This window comes from Peromyscus leucopus, chromosome 12, assembly GCF_004664715.2.
Source record: "Peromyscus leucopus breed LL Stock chromosome 12, UCI_PerLeu_2.1, whole genome shotgun sequence".
NCBI lineage: Eukaryota > Metazoa > Chordata > Mammalia > Rodentia > Cricetidae > Peromyscus > Peromyscus leucopus.
Window position 1 is genome coordinate 1442465 of NC_051073.1, and position 16748 is coordinate 1459212.

Here is a 16748-nt window from a genome sequence, read left to right on the forward strand (position 1 = left end):
GAGAGGAGGGAGGATGGGGGAATCCATGGCTGTTTTGTGAAATTAAGTTAATTATAAAGTAAAAATATAAAAAAAGAAAAATGAGTAGAAAATTTGGGTGACACTCCTCAAAAAAAAAAAACACAAAAATGATGAATAAATGCTAAAAAATAAAAAGAAAAAAGAATCCCATAATTTTGGCTAGCAAACATGAAGTCCTAGGTTCAATCTCCAGGTACAAACACAACCAATCAGTCCACCAAACAACCTAAAATGTCCCTATGCTGTGTCTGGCAGAAATGGACAAGTACTTAAATATGAAGAAATATAAGACAAACTCAATATTTGTAACTGACTTAAAAAATATTCTTCTAAATTTTTCAAGTCAAGAAATGAAACATTCCAGAATATTCTAGATTCCAGAGAATTAAAGAGACATAGATGTAAATATAATATATAATGCTGATGGTACTGGGAAAGAATTTTCTTTAACATTTCAAAGGTCTTTTCTCATCACCGAACATAGAAGTAAAATGTCTGCATCCCGAGGGTGCTAGGCTACCAACCAGCACAGAGGAGACCCGCAATTGTCTGAGGGCCTCCTCCAGCCACGAACACTTGAGCTGGAGTGAAGAAGTAAGGGTTCAGGAACCCCGGTGAGGAGAAATGAAATGTGTAAGAGGATAAGGCTAAGAGTATTTCTCCCAGTACCTTTATTTTTTATTCTAAACTATGGGCAATCTCTACAAACACTGGGGGGAAAATAGAGAAAGCAGCTCTGGGGGGTGCAGAATCCTCGTCTGTGGCTTCGGGTGGGCGCATGCATGCTTTGAACTTCAGTCATGGGATCTCTCATCATTTATCTCATTCTGGTAAGGCCCTCGGGAAGGAGATGTTACCTCCCAGGCACTGGCTTTTCCCTGCAGCAGGGCCCCCTGGGAAGGTGCTGACCACCCACTCATCCAGAGCAATACACAATGAACTTGGCAGCAGTTTACGGTGGGCATGTGCCACTTCCCTTCTCGTTTTGTCTCCCTGCAGATGGAACTCCCAAAATCATTTCTGCCTTTAGCGAGAAAGTGGTGAGCCCTGCAGAACCGGTGTCCCTCGTGTGCAATGTGAAGGGGACACCCTTGCCCACGGTCACCTGGACCCTGGACGATGACCCCATCCTCAAGGGCAGTGGCCACCGCATCAGCCAAATGATCACATCTGAGGGGAACGTGGTCAGCTACCTGAACATCTCCAGCTCCCAGGTCCGGGACGGGGGTGTCTACCGCTGCACCGCCAACAACTCGGCCGGAGTCGTCCTGTACCAGGCTCGAATAAACGTAAGAGGTGCTTGTCAAATCAGCTCCTCGAACAAACACACACGACTCATTGTAGCGGGGGCAGGGTGCTGCATGCTCTGGGCTGAGCCTTGCGATGCGATGCGCGAGGGAGGAGCGGTCCCTCCTTCTCCCTGCCCTCTCCTCCCTACTCAGGAATGGCGCTCATGGGCCGGTGTGGAAAATGGCATTTTGGTCTCTGTAGTCAGCTTGTCTACTTTCTGTCCTTTTACACCTATCCACTTGATCCTTCTTTTCTGGTTTATGCTCTGCATGCCCTTTTTCTCCTTCCTTTTCTCCCGTCTCATGACATCCATGGTAAGCCTTCACATCCAGGGTACCTAACTCACATCCATAACGCGGCGGCGGCATAACCTCCATCTTCATTATCCTCCTGACAGTCAATCAGTGGCTGTCGGCATTTTCACCAGAAGAGCATGGCGGTGCAGTGTAGACTAGTTACGTTAGTTAAACTGCTTTTTATCTTGTAATTCAAAATATTTTCATAGAAGTAGCTGATGAGAAGATTTCAGCATTCATTGACTCAGTTGAGGGTAGTAAAAGGGAAAAAATGTTTTTAGTAGAAAATGCCAAATGCGAGAAACTGAGACAAAAAAGGGTGTGCTTACATAAAAATAATTGGTTTTCACCAAAGGAAAAGTGTACCCATTTCCTTCCATGAGATGTGCCCTTAAATTATTTTCAAGAGTTTCCTTGTGTCTCTCCAGGCCCTGCAAGCATCAGACCGATGAAAAACATCACTGCAATAGCCGGGCGGGACACATACATTCACTGCCGTGTGATTGGCTATCCATATTACTCCATCAAGTGGTACAAGAACGCTAATCTGCTTCCTTTCAACCACCGCCAGGTGGCCTTTGAAAACAATGGGACTCTGAAACTCTCAGATGTACAGAAAGAAGTTGACGAGGGGGAATATACCTGTAACGTGCTGGTACAGCCACAACTCTCCACGAGCCAGAGTGTCCACGTGACAGTGAAAGGTAACCCTGCCCCCCTCCCTGTCCCACACAGCTCCTTCCGAAGACTGGCTTTGTGGTGAGATTAGCTCTTGGGATGGGGCCATCTCAGAATCTTAGTAGAGTTGGGTAGCCATGAAGACTGATAGATGAAGGTGTGTTTAACAGTTGTCTATATGATCCTGGATCCTCACAGGACTTGAACTTGGTGCCATTTTCTCTGAAGGTGAGTTTGTGGCTTTGAAGTTTCCAGAAGACATGTTATTGACTGGGCCTTCTAGTTTTCTATTAGATCATTTTTAGAACATGTGACTTCCTTCCTCTGAAGACACCATCAGCAAGATCTTTAAATCCCAATGGCAAAAGATTTTTTTTTTATGGTGGACAAGTTACTCACCTTGAGTGAACAAAAAGAGAAGGACCCAGCATCCCTAGGGCTCATGTGAGGACCCATGGCTTAACAGCTCCCCAGACAGTCTTTCCAACTAAGTTAGCCATTACATCATGTCATATACTGACCTGGCTTCCAACAGTCAGGATAGTCTCTGCAGTTTCTGCAATACTAAGTCCTCTGCCCACAAGCAATGAAGTGTCAGGTCCACCAAGGGTACACAGCAGATGCTTGAGGGGGCCCCTCCGTCTCTTCCCACGCCAGTTCCCTCCGCCAAGCAGAAAGTGAAGGTATCGCATCAGTGTAAATACTTTACATGCAATACACCATGAAGAAGGTTCTGATGTGTTTTAAAACAGTGTACATATGGTGTGAGCACCCTCCAGCCACGCTGAGCTGCCTCCCTGAGCTGTCAGACTTCTCCCAGGGTGCTAGGATCTGTCTTTTAGTATCCCAGTAACAAAGACGCATAAATTTCACATGGATATCCCCAACCTCCTTTTCTTCAAAACATATCAGATTTATTTTTATTCTTAGGAACATCTATAAACACATGTACTCACACAAAATAATCCTTCATTATAAAAATATGTCATATGTTGTATAATAGACACTTGTAGTATTTTGAATCCTTCTTAAATTGTTTCATACCTTAATTTTTCCTAAAATAATTATAAATCCTTGATAAAACAGAGTAGCACTTGATGAAAGCAAGGTCCTTTTCTGTGCTACTCAGTCCTTCATCACTTACGAAGCATCTGGCCCTGCTGGGTACCAGCCCTGAGCACTGGATGTAGTAGTGACTGAGAACATGAGCTTTCCATCAAGGAGCTCTTCTCTTCCAGAGAGGCAGTCATCAAACAAATACAAAAGATAAATACATAAGCCATAAAACACCTGAGTATGTACATGACTGTGCAGAAAACTAAATCACAGCAGTAGTATAAGGGTATGTTGCCATGGAGACGTGGGAGCCACATCACTCAATGTTTTTACTTCGATTTCTTAAGATACATCACACCCTCAGATGAGGGTTTCACCCACACATCATCTCCTGATTGGCTCAACATTTGCAGATGACTGGCTCACTGAGATGTGAGGCTCTTTTGAATATTAACACAATTCGTTGTATGACATCAAAATATCACATTATTAATATCACGTGATCTCATAGGCACTGGAACTTGAGGTTTTTTATTTGTGACATCATCATCATCTGTGATTCCAGGAGATGACAACCTCTAGCCTCTCTCTTCCAACAGAGTCTGCCAAATACACAAGTCTGCATGGCTATCATTTTAGGGAGCCATTCTAGGCAGAAAGCAGTTGGAATTTTATGAGCAAAGCAGCTAGTTGTTTGAACTCACACAGGCCACTGTACTTTCCTTACAGATGACTGTCCTCTCATGCTGCTTAGAACCCTGGCCATTTTTCCATCAAGCAATCAAATAAAACCAACTGAGACCCAGAAATACACCCCCCCCTGGAGTACATGGTGGGAAGCCCTTGATGATCACGGCTGTGTCTCAGTGTCACCGCCATAGTTGATGCTGAGGCCCCAGTGTCTCATCTACTACACTGTGACGGCACAGTGCAGATGCCCGCACAGAGAGGCAGGCCGGTGACATCTCAGCATTATAATGGAAGAGGCTTTTTCTTCTTGTGAACCCCCTCACCTGTGCAGATTCCACAGAAATTTTTAAGCTATATTTGAAAATATTTAAAATCGCTTAAAATGTAGCTAGTTAAGAATTACCCATTCTTATGGTTAAATTCTAATGATCAGTTATAATGAAGGCTACAACAAATGAACTTGTGTCTGCTCTTCCCATTGATCTTTGTCTGCTAGCAAGATTGTTCCTTCAAGAGCACCTGATGGAAACATGACCATTTAGATATAAATTGATGTAAATATTTTAGTACTAAATTTTGGAGATGACACAAATTTAAGCAAGGGCCAATTGAATAATCAACTTTTAGTCTTAAAACTTGCTGGACCATCATAAATTGATATGCTAATGTATATGCTGTTAATTGTCATAAACCAACTCAAAATATCTTCGGCTCAAAAGAATAATATACCTGGTCTTATAACCAATATGCATGATTTCAGAGAAGGATTTAGCCAAGCAGCCTTGTGTTTAGGGGTTTCTATGAAGCATGTATAATGCAGTACAAAATTATCAATTCCAGTGTGAGGATATGTAGAGGAAACTGTTATCACATGCTACATTTCAATACAGTGCCATTTTGGGCAGTGACTATTGGCAGGCAGACATGGCTAGATTTTCAATTTGCAGTGTTTAAGGATGTGGTCAATGAAGGGTCTTGGAGAGAGTGAAGTGTTGGAGTGCAGGTGTGTGCAGCAGTATAATCACTGAGTATAGACAGAACAAAGGTCGAGGATGCTCCTGGCAGGCTGGGGGAAGCAGAGAAGCCACCCTGATTGCAGAAGATGAAGAACATAATGGGCCCATGCCTCATGGTAGAAGGCCATTTCATAGAGCATATGGTAGGCCAGGATTTGGTGTGTGAGGACCTGGGCTGCTTCTCTGAATTGGGAAGAGCTTGACAATGATTTTGGAAAGAGAAGCCAAAAAACCTGAATTGGATTTAGAACAGGCAAGGACATTTGTGAGTCCAGGACTGAGAACAGAAGAGGCCATGCAGGGCAAAGGCTGAGTCATGGGGAGGAGGGCAACAGTATAGACCAGGAACACGTATTTGAGTTGGATGATAGATTCAAATTCTACATCATCACTGGTGGGTCCAATGTGAGTATGACAGAATGAAAGACACAAGGTAACTCAGATTTTAGTATGAAAAGTGGGAGAAAAAAAGGCCTTCCATCTACAGAATAAGCAAAAGATTTGGGGGAAAAAGCCTGAAAGAAAAAATTAGACCAGTTGCAGAAGTGCTGAGGTTGAAACATTCTACAAATGCGTACATTAATTAGGGAGGAATAGTCAGTAGACTCTCCACAATTGTGGGTTCCTCATCTTCAGATCAGCAAACTGATCATTGAAAACCAAGGGTTGGAGAGATCACAAGTGTGAAGACCTGAGTTTGATCTCCAGAGCCCACATTAAAAAAATAAATCAGACATGACGTTTATTTGCAATCCTAGCACTGACTATTGAGAACAGGAGGACCACTGAGGTTTGCTGGCCAGTAAGCCGAGCTAAATCAGTGAAGTGCACGACAGACTATCTCAACAAATAAAGTGGAGCAAAAGAGGAAGATATTGGATGTTGACCTTGAGCCTATTTATACACACACACACACACACACACACACACACACACACACACACACACACACCACTTGAAAATATTTTAGAAATTTCCCCAAAGCAAATCTTATGCTTACTAAGCATTCTGTCCAAGTCTCGTGTGAATGCTGTGTGTACACACCTCACAGTAGCTTTACACCCTGCCCCAGGTGCCATCTCTTTGTAAAACTTTCTTGTCATTATTCCTTAAACAATAATATATGGCAACTGCTCCTTTACTTGGGCATTACGGGTTATCTAGAAATGACTGCGAGTCTACAGAGGATATAAGCTGGCTTTAAGCCAGTATGAGACCATTTCACAGAAGAGACTTCAGCTCTCTCAGGTCTTGGGAACCAAGGGATACAGAGAGACAGCTGTGAGTGACACTAGCACTCAGGAATCCAGCATGCAGACTGAAAAGCATCAGCCGGTAGACAATGTGTGTTGCTGTACCCAGGATGTGACAAGATAAGCCATCCCTCATGCAGGCTGATAATCTGATCAGCCCCTTTGTCAGATTCACATAAAGACCTGCCTGTCAACCATTATAAAGTCAAAGTCTAATAATGACTGTGACATTTAAATTGACCCTTTTAAATTCCTTACATCATCATTGTGTTCTCCTCAACCTTCTTAGGGAAAGTACAGGATTCCAAACTAAAATGTTACACTTATGATTTATAGTTGGAATTCCTGACGCTGTTAAATGAAGGAATAGAATGGTGAAATTAGGCAAGTCTGCAGAGATGCTTCATCTAGATCTTGGGTCATGATTCCAGCTTTTTATCTGTAGCTCCTTCATGATCCGTATTGTACTAGGACCCACCTTCCTCAGAGCAACCTCTCCTTAAGACTAGAGATTTAATATCTATGGACTCTCATGTTCATTACAACCAGAAAAAAAATAGAGCTCTCTCCTGACTATTCCCTGTGAGTGGAACCTGGAGAGGTCACTCTGCTGATATCCCAGAGTGTGGGGCTTCTTCAGTGGCCACTAGAAAAGAAAACACCTCAACAGACCATGCCCTTCCACCAACCTAAAGAGCTGGGAAGAAGCTTGGCTTCCCAAGTGAGAGGAGAACAAATGCAGCAGGTGTGTCGAGCTGCTACAAGATCCTGAGAGGGATGGGTAGGGATTTCAGAATGTTTGTCTATATAACTCACTAAAACTGCCCAATAAGAAAAGCCCTTGCACAGGGCAATCTCTTAGAAAATAAACTGTACTCTAGAGTCAGATTTTGTTTGGAATGCCAGCTCCCAAATAATAACACTGAGACTTATTATTAAGTATCAAAGCTCTGAATTAGCTTAAACTTATTCCCAACTAACTCTTCAAACTTAGATTAACCCGTAATAATCTACATTCTGCTATGTGACTCATTACCTTCTCTCTATACTGTATATCCAACTTGCTCCATGTCTCACTGGTGAATCCCATCTCTCTCCCTCCCCTCATTCTTATCTCTTTCTAGAAGTCTTACCTATTGTCTCCTGCATAGCTATTGGCTGATTCACCTGGGCTGCTTGTTTTTATTGGTGTCTGGTCCTTTTTTTCTGAAAACACACAAACTTTTAAAGATAATATACATATCTTCATTAATACAAGTATGGAATGTGTGGTATACAAAAGTCATCTAAAGATGATTCTCTGATCTATGTTTGAGCAAGTAAAAGGCATCTGTCAACTTTATGAGTCTGTTTGGATTGTATAACTAAACTGTAATATAAATCTCCATCCATGCCATATGAAAGGATGGCATGTAATAAGTCATGAGGACTCTGTAGCCAACAAGATTTATCATGTCACCCATCTTGTACTTTTTCTTGATTTCTTCCTTCATATCTGTAGCCAAGATTTTCATGATGTATCCCCATGTTGAATCTGATTTTTGTTTATTAATTTTGAAGGAATCTATAACATTTTGTTTCCTATGGAAACAAAGGTATAACCTCTCCCCCAACGCAACACATTCCCTGACTTCTATTCTGGAGTTAAGACATCTTTAAAATAAAAAGGCTGGTTTAATTCAGCAGTTTTTCCTACAGTACAATGTCTCTCTGCAGCTGTCATTTTCTTGCTCATTGGCATTTAAAAATTTAAAGCGAATAAAATGTTATATAGGATCCAGACACCCTGTGTATTTCCCATCTTTACATAGCTTATTCTTTTTATATTAATGTACTCTTTCTTTAAAGATTATATTTATTATTTTTAAACTATTTTTCTATGACTGTCTATACTAATTTTCTTTTCTTTCTTTGGTGTCTAAGCACATTTTCAAGCATACTGTCCCTGTTCAGAGGTATTCTTGGTCTGGAACTGGCTTTCTGTGTGCCTGTAGCCTTCTCTGACCATGTGAGCCACACCTTAAATGGCCAGGTTACCCGCCACAAATCTCTGCTTAGCGCATGGCATAGGCAGCTGGCTCCACCCCACTCAGGTCAGTCCAGCAGGGTACCTCACTGGTTCTGGGCTGCAGCCACTGTTTGCCTTTTCATGACAGTCTAGCCTCATGCCTGTGGGCATTGACCTGGAGCTGCACCTATTCACCCCAGCTCTGAGAAGTCACCACATTGGGCACCATTGTAGTCAGACTTTCTTTACATCACCAGCTCCCAAATAATAACACAGAAACTTATTATTAAGTATGAAAGCTTAGCCTTAGCTTAGGTTTATTCCCAACTAGCTCTCAAAACTTAAATTAGCCCAATTTATATTAATCTATGTTCTGCCACATGGCTTGTTACCTTTCCTCCATAATGTAAGTCCAACTTGTTCCCTGCCTCACTGGCAAATCCCACCTTTCTTCTTCCCCGAGTTCCCATCTCTTTCCAGAAGTCCTGCCTAGCTATTGGTCATTCAGCCCTTTTATTAAACTAATAAGAAGCTGCCTCAGCAGAGACACATCTTTACAGTGTACAAAAGGATTATCCCACAACAGTACTCAGTGGTTGAGGATCATCCATATAATAAACCAACCCTGAGTATACAGAAAACCCACCCAGGCAGTAGAAGCCAAGTGGGAGTCATGGTTACAAGATGATGAAAGGGAAGGGATAAGAGGGCCAAAGCACCACAATCAAACCATGGCTCTGTGCAGTTGGAAGTTTTCCTGTGTCCTGTCCAGTACTGCAGCCACTGGGTCCCAAGTAAACACCCAGAGGCTTATATTATATAAGTTACAAACTGTATGGCCTGTGGGTCAGGCTTCTTGCTAGCTGGCTCTTATAACTTAACTCAACTCTATATGTTGCCACATGGTCTGCTGGCATCTTGTTGCACCTTCAGATGGCAGGCTGGCATCCCCCTGACTCCACCCTTCTTCCTCTCCATCTTTAGTTTGAATGTACCACCTAAACTTATTCTGCCCTGCCACAGGCCAATGAAGCTTTATTTATCAACCAATCAGAGGAACACATATTCACAGCATACAGAAAGACATCCCACAGTACTTTCCCTTTTCTGTCTAATCAAAAAGGAAGGTTTTTAACTTTAACATAGTAAAATTACATATAATAGAACAGTTATCAAGCAAGAATTACAGTTACAATATCTAGTCTATTTGTATTTGGCAAATTTAAAGAAAATATTCGATTATCAATTCTATATTTGTGAGTCTAAAGTTTCATATCTAATTTATCTTTTATCATAGACAGAAAATTATAACTAATCTTCAACTACTTCAAAGACTCCAGGAGGATATAATATTACTTGAGTAAATAGGAGGTACATTGCAAGCAACTTCCATAATTCTTGAAGTGACAAAGACAGCTGGCTACCTGGACAGTCACCCAAAGTTCCTCTGCAGTGTTAGGGCATCTATCTTCAGTCTGTAGTCTCTCAGTCACTTTTCCCTGTGTCCTGTAGAATGTCTGGCAGTCTCCTCTGCAAAGCAGGAACTTGAAGGACCATCTCACCTTGTTTTGGCAAAATTCAGTCATCATTCCTATTGGTCCTGTATGTCCAGTTTATACAACATCCTGTCAAGCAGTCAAGGCATGGGCACTTTTTTGCCCAGTGGCTAAATTTTGCTACAAAGAAAGCAAGCTCCATTAAAGGGTTTCTTGATGCCCATCATCTTCTTTGAAGTAATTGGTGCTGTCAGGAACAGATGTGTGTCTTTGTCCAGAAAAGTCTAAGTTCTTAAAACATTTTAAATGCCATATTCTGTAGGTCTTTGAAGTGTTTGAATATTATCTATCTAATTCAAATATATCTTTGAATGCCTAAAAACTTAACTAACATGACAATAAGTTTGATTATCATAAATGACTAATTATTCTGTATTTAATTATATATTACAGTTTTAAATGAGTTTCATAAACATAATACCTTAAACAAAAATAGAAATATATAGTATAACAAAATTAACTTTAAATTTGTATCAATATGGACTAAAAGACGAAAAAGAAAAGTAGCAGAGTGCCATCCCACACCCTCTGCATCCTGAGCCACCCACATGTGAGCACTAAACTGACTATTGGCTAGACCAACTTAACAGATTAACCTGTACATGTGCTCAAGAATCAGTAATAGAATTCAAATACTCATTTCTCTGCTTCACTAACCAGAGGTAAAAAGCAGCTGATACAGGATTAAGTGGGAAGATAAGAAAATGTCCCTGGAGTAATGTTTATTTTGCATGATTTCTTGTCCTTGATCCATATAAAATAAACATATATCTTATCATTATTGAAAAAAAATTTGTATCAATAAATAAAATCCATAGCAATGTAAAGCATTTAAAACAAGTTGTTGCTCTTTAAAAGTAGATTCAATAATCTGCCCTTTTATTTTATCATATCTATATCCCTTTTTCTTCTTTAGAAAGAGATTTCATTTATAATCAACCTACTTTAAATAAAAATATTCATAAACAATATTTTGGAAATTTGGGCATAGCATCTCATACTACTTCCTGCTGATTGGAGGTGCTGGTAATCTTATGAGGATCCTGAGAAAATTAAGAATTATTCATAAATCTTGGCTGTAGTATTCTGTGAGACTATATCATCTCAACCAATTGCCTTGAAGCTGTTTTGGATGTTGGATCACCTGGGCCATGGCTATCATGGGAGACCTTTCAGGGGGTCTTGGTTGATCAGACCATATTTGCTTGGAAGCAATCCACAGATTCTCATCTTCTGTGGAAACAAAAGCAGAACCTCTTTTCCAAAGCAATATGTCCTTAGACACAAATTTTGAAGTGAAGGTAACTTTAAGAGATACATATTGGTTTAACTTAGTAGCCCCTACAATCAAATGTCTTTCTGCAGTTAAAAATCCCAAAGACAACACAACCAGACTCTCTCTCTCTGTGATTTCCATCTTTATGTAACTTATTTTTTATATATTATTTTATTTTTAAGACTTTATTTTATTTTTATGACTATCAATATCCTTTCTCTTCTCTCTCTCAAGCCTATGTACCTTATACACACCCTGTAAACCATTTGTAGTTTTATTCCATCTGAATCTGTCTTATTGTGTATCTATACTCCTTTTCTGGCCAGGAGAGATCTTAAACTGCTAAGCTGTGCAGCAATTTTAGCTGTTGACTCCACCCCATTTGGCTTTTCAACATGGTCACGGCACCATGAGTGATGCTTACCTCCCCAGTTCTGGAAAGCAGTATTAAATAGTGTGCCTGTGTTTTTAAGCCAGTGGCTGTCCTCCCAAGCCTGCAGGCAGCACCTGGGAGAAGCTTCTTTGTATTGTGGCCCAGGCTCATCAGAGACCTCTCAAGAATCCACCACATTGCTGCTGAAGCCTGCCTTGGCCAGGGGACACATCTCTGTACAGCAGCCTGCCATGAGTGACATGAACTAGGAAGGTGCTCTCAGCTGCATTTATAACTACTTCTTAAGCTCTCTCGGGTTTTAGGTGGAAACTCTTGCTACCACATCTGGGTGCCATTTGTAGTCAGAAGTTTTCCTGTGTCCTGCCTGGTCCCACAACCACTTGGTCCCAAGTAAACACACAGAGGCTTATATTACTTACAAACTGTATGGCCTATGGGTCAGGCTTCTTGCTAGATATCCTCTTATAACTTAACTCAACCCATTTCTATTCATCTATATGTTGCCACGCAGCAGTGGCATTACCGGTCTGTTGGCATCTTGTTGCTTCTTGAGCAGAACATCTCTCCTGACTCCACCCTTCTTCATCTCTGTCTTCAGTTTGAACGTAATGTCTAATCTCATCCTGCCCTGCCATAGCAGCTTTATTCATCAACTAATCAGAGCAACACATATTCACAGCATACAGAAAGACATCCCATAACAGTTATGCAGACAGTCAGAAACCCCTCTGATGTGTGTTGTGTCCAAACCAAACAGTGTGTATTTGACCCATGATAGCCACATGTACATAAGAGCCATCCCTGACCTGTCTCTGATGAATGAATGCCTTCTAGAAGGTAGATTAAGTCACCCCACAGACCCCACAGCATGAGAATAGCATGTTCCACCAACAACTGAGTTTGAACAGTGAGTTTATCAGGAGGCTGGTATTGTAAAAACATGCTGGAAACTTATGGATTCTGTTGATGGTGCTCTAGTTTCCTTTCTGTTGCTATGGTGACATGCTCTGACCAAAAGCAACTCAGGGGAGGAAAGGGTTCATTTGACTTACACTTTCAGGTCACAGTCCAGCACTGAGAGAAGTCAGGGCAGATACTCAGGCATGAACTTGAAGCAGATCATGGAAGAACACTGTGCAAAGGCTCCTGCTTAGCTATCTTTCTTATGCAGCCTGGGGCCACCCACAGTGGCTGAGCCCTCCTACATCAATTAATCAAAGTAATCCCCTACAGACATCCCCACAGGCCAATGTGATCCTGGTTATGGGATGATGAGAAGAGAGGGACAGGTGGTCAAAGCACTACAAACAAGGCATGGCTCTGCACTCAGTGGAGGGCTCCCTCCCAGGTAACTCTGGGCTGTGTCCTGTTGGCAGCTGAAGCAGATGGGTACTGCATGCAGATTGTTTGTGTGCAGGTCACCGCAGACATTGACACCTCTGGCTATCAGCTGATGCAGAAGGGTATCTCACATGGCTTTTATCTGATTTTACCTTTTCTGTGTCCAGCATTCAGGTCACATGTAACTTAACACAGCCTAGAAGAGCTATGAATGAATGCATCCCATGCAAAAAAATCATACTTAAAATGTTATAAGTTTTTTTAAAGATATATTTGGTGCTTGATTATGTGGTCTTCAAGTGTAAAATGTCAAGATGACAATGTCATGTTGCAATATTCAAAGGTTTGGTCACACCTGATAGACAAATAAAATTTTAGACACTGAAATAGGAAATGGAAGGCTGAGTGGATGGGGCAACCTTCTGTAAGCCTGTGTAGGACTTGACATAAAGGAGAATCTTCTGGATGCTGATATGATAGCTAAGGGCTTTCTATGGTTTGGGCTGTATTCACATGTATATACTCTAGCAAGATGTCTGTAGTTGTTATTGGTTGAAGGAAGGTACCTGTGGCATTTCTTGTTGGAAGTGACTTCTAATTGCTCATACAGGTAACAGTTATGAACAGTTAACAATTTTAGCTTTTACTCTGGGTCTGGGAAGGCCCAACCAAATTGACTTCTGTGCATCTAAATTTGCATTTAAAGCATTTTTGAAATGCAACATACATATTAAGTGAGATTGTTGTCCATGAAGACATTTTTAAAACAAACAGCTCTTCCTACCTTCAGCTATGAGATTTAAGGGTAAGGAAGCTGAAGAGTCTGCTCGGTTGGTGAAAAAGATGAATGTTCTCTTTGCCTGAAGACACTCTTGCTATCTTATTTGTATAAATCGGCCCTGTTACCCTCCCCTTGAGTGCATGGCTAGTGCTTTATTGAATTATTCCAGAAGAGTAAGTATGAAGCTTCACAAGCTGCTGCCCGGACAGGGGAGACAACTGTCAGTGTGGTGCTTCCCTGGCAGGCACAAGGACCTGAGTTTGGAACCTCAGAACTCAAAGATAAGGTGCTGGGTGCTCCTGCGATGTTGCGCCACTCTTGCACCAGTAGACTTCCGCCAGCTGTTTATCACTGTTGACCTGAGCAAGCTCAAGCCCGACCCAACACCAGCATGAGGGGCACAACAATCCCACCATTGGCTGAAGAGCTATTGCCTATTGATAGCTACTGAGAGAGTTTTAAGATTGCAACCTCTGGCAAGTTTACGGTGGCCCAATGGAAGACCATACATCCAAGAATATATGGGCAGCACAAATTGGAGCTGATGGATATTTTTAGAAAGCAGAGCACAGAGTTGGGTGTTTAGAGACTAGTGGAAAATCAGCAGGAGTTGGGGAAGGGCAAATATAATCAAAACACATGGTACAAATCTCAGAGAATTAATAAGAAACAATCAGGTGTGGTGACACATACTTGTTATCCTCAAACAGAAGGTAGAGATAAGGAGATACCTGGTGTTCACTGGCCATTCATTCTAGTCTGCTCATCTAGATCCAGGGTGCTGAGAGACCCTGTCTCAAAAGAAAACAATGTGGATATTACCTGAGGGAAAATAACCAAGGTTATCCTCTGTCTTTTACATACATGCACACATGTACCTGTGCACACACATGAACATACAAACATATATACATACAAGCATACACACAGACACATGCACACAAGCACACAGAAACACAAACATACATATAGTCATACATACAAACACATGCAGACACACATACAGACATACACACAGATAAACACACAGACAGATATACAAAGACACACAGACATACAGACAGAAATACATACACACGAAGACACAGAGACAGACACATAAACATATGCACAAAGACATTGAGACATACACACACAGATTCACTCATATACACAAACACACTCTCTTACACACACACACACACACACACACACACACACACACACACACCTCTGTCGATTTCCTTGGGGAATGTGTCAGTGCATGTGTATTTAGATGATATTAGGAGAAAATAATATTTTTCAGCATATCTTTTTAAAAATAATAGTCATGGCCCTTCAGTTTATTTTGTTGCATATGTCTGGACATTTGGGAGGAAAATCCTTCAACAACTGATGATTCAATCTGTTAATTATTGATCGTGGCTGAGGCTAAGCAGTTCTGAAATATGTTCAACACACTTGGCGGTATGGCTGTGCTGACTCCCAATGCACAGGCAGAAGGGAAAGTCAGGACCCTCCCTTCATTTCATCTCATGCAGTGTTTCATGTAACATATCTCAAAGCATTTTCTCTCCCCAGTCAGTGCCTCCCTGAACTCAAACGCTGCCTAACTGAGTGTTCTAATTGCTGTAGACCAACAGTGCCAAGAAAGTTAATTGGCTGCTAGATAAAAAAAAAAATAAGTGTCACCTTCTATTTATATTGATATAAAACTTCATAGTTTACAAAACACTTCCCTATGTGTCATCTTAATTAATGCTCACAGTGCCTCTGTCACGGAGTTGAAGCATGATCAGAGAGTCGGGAGAAAGGAGAGGAGGTGTCTGGTAGTGTGGTGAAGGCTGTCAACTCCAGCACACCCTTGTTGGGACTTTCAGTAGTTGCTCATGCCACCCGAGGAGTCAAGGTTGGAGCAAAGGGCTACAAAGCCTGTGAAGAAGCTGCCATAAAAGCTGAGAATGATATTTTCTCAGAACGTAGAGCCTGGCTGAGGCAGGATCAGGATGGGAGTCAAAGGCCAGCCTGGTTTATAGAATGAGACCATTTCAAATCAATCACGACAGAAACTAGGGTGAAAACAGTGTGAGGACCAAATCTAAGATGACAACAGGGAGAAAATTAAAGTGGAGATGTAAGTAGTGGATAGCTAGATCAGCGTGTAAAAGTATTTGCTGTGCACTCATGAGGACCTGAGTTTGAATCCCCAGCACCCACCTCAGTATCTGGGCATGCGTGCACACACCAGTAATATGACCCTCGTGTTGTAGGACGGAGACAGGAGGATGGATCCCTGGGGCTTGCTGTGTGTCCACATAGCTCCAGTTTGCTGAGGGACGTTGCCTCCAGGGGATAAGGTAGAGAATGATACAGTCTCCTCATGAATGCACATGAGCACATAGACAGACAGACAGACAGACAGACAGACAGACACACACACACACACACACACACACACACTCATTGTCACCACCAACAACAGTGCTGAGCCTGGCATGGTAGCAAATTCTGACAGTCACAACACTCAGGAGACAAGAGCAGCAGGATGTAGAGGTCAAGGCTAGCCTGGGCTGCCTAATGAGATGTTGCTGAGAGTGGGTCTGCAAGTTCCATCCCTCTGTGAGCAGCTGGGATGCCACCTTCTAATGATGTCATTTCTCCAGACCTTCTGACAACTGTGGTCGTGCGGCCCAGGCCTACAGAAACACCCTAGGCAGGTGGCCCTCAAGGTCTCTGACAGTTGCTCATTGCTGTCCTACCCTGACCATCATCAATTGCTACAAGTGTCCAGACTCGGCTTTGTTGGCCTGAAACTCTTCTCTTAATGGCTGTCACATTCTTCTGCCCTTTAGATAGAGTCTGCTTTCTCTCCAGTTGCTAGAGACACTCTCGTATCTTTCACAGAAAGCACAGCATTTTCAGGTTATTTTCTCTTTCAGTCCTCTTGGCAGAGATCATTTGTATGTGGCCAAAAAATAATATCTGTTAAGTGTTTACAATGATTTTCCAACAGATACTTAGGGAATACATAGTAATGAATACAGAAGAAACAACAATTCAAGTGTGTGACCTGTGGTAACGTAGTGTTACAAGCTGGGGTTTAGATTTGCCTT

At 41.8% G+C, this 16748-nt stretch overlaps 1 protein-coding gene across 1 annotated transcript in view; it reads left to right on the forward strand.

Annotated features, from left to right (window-relative positions):
• LOC114684187 (Down syndrome cell adhesion molecule homolog) overlaps window positions 1–16748 on the forward strand; it is a 394930-nt gene that overhangs the window by 333694 nt on the left and 44488 nt on the right. The window contains exons 7-8 of the mRNA XM_028858685.2: window positions 1021–1317; window positions 2036–2311. Coding sequence (XP_028714518.2) covers window positions 1021–1317; window positions 2036–2311 — 573 coding nt within the window. The remainder of the gene's footprint in view (window positions 1–1020; window positions 1318–2035; window positions 2312–16748) is intronic.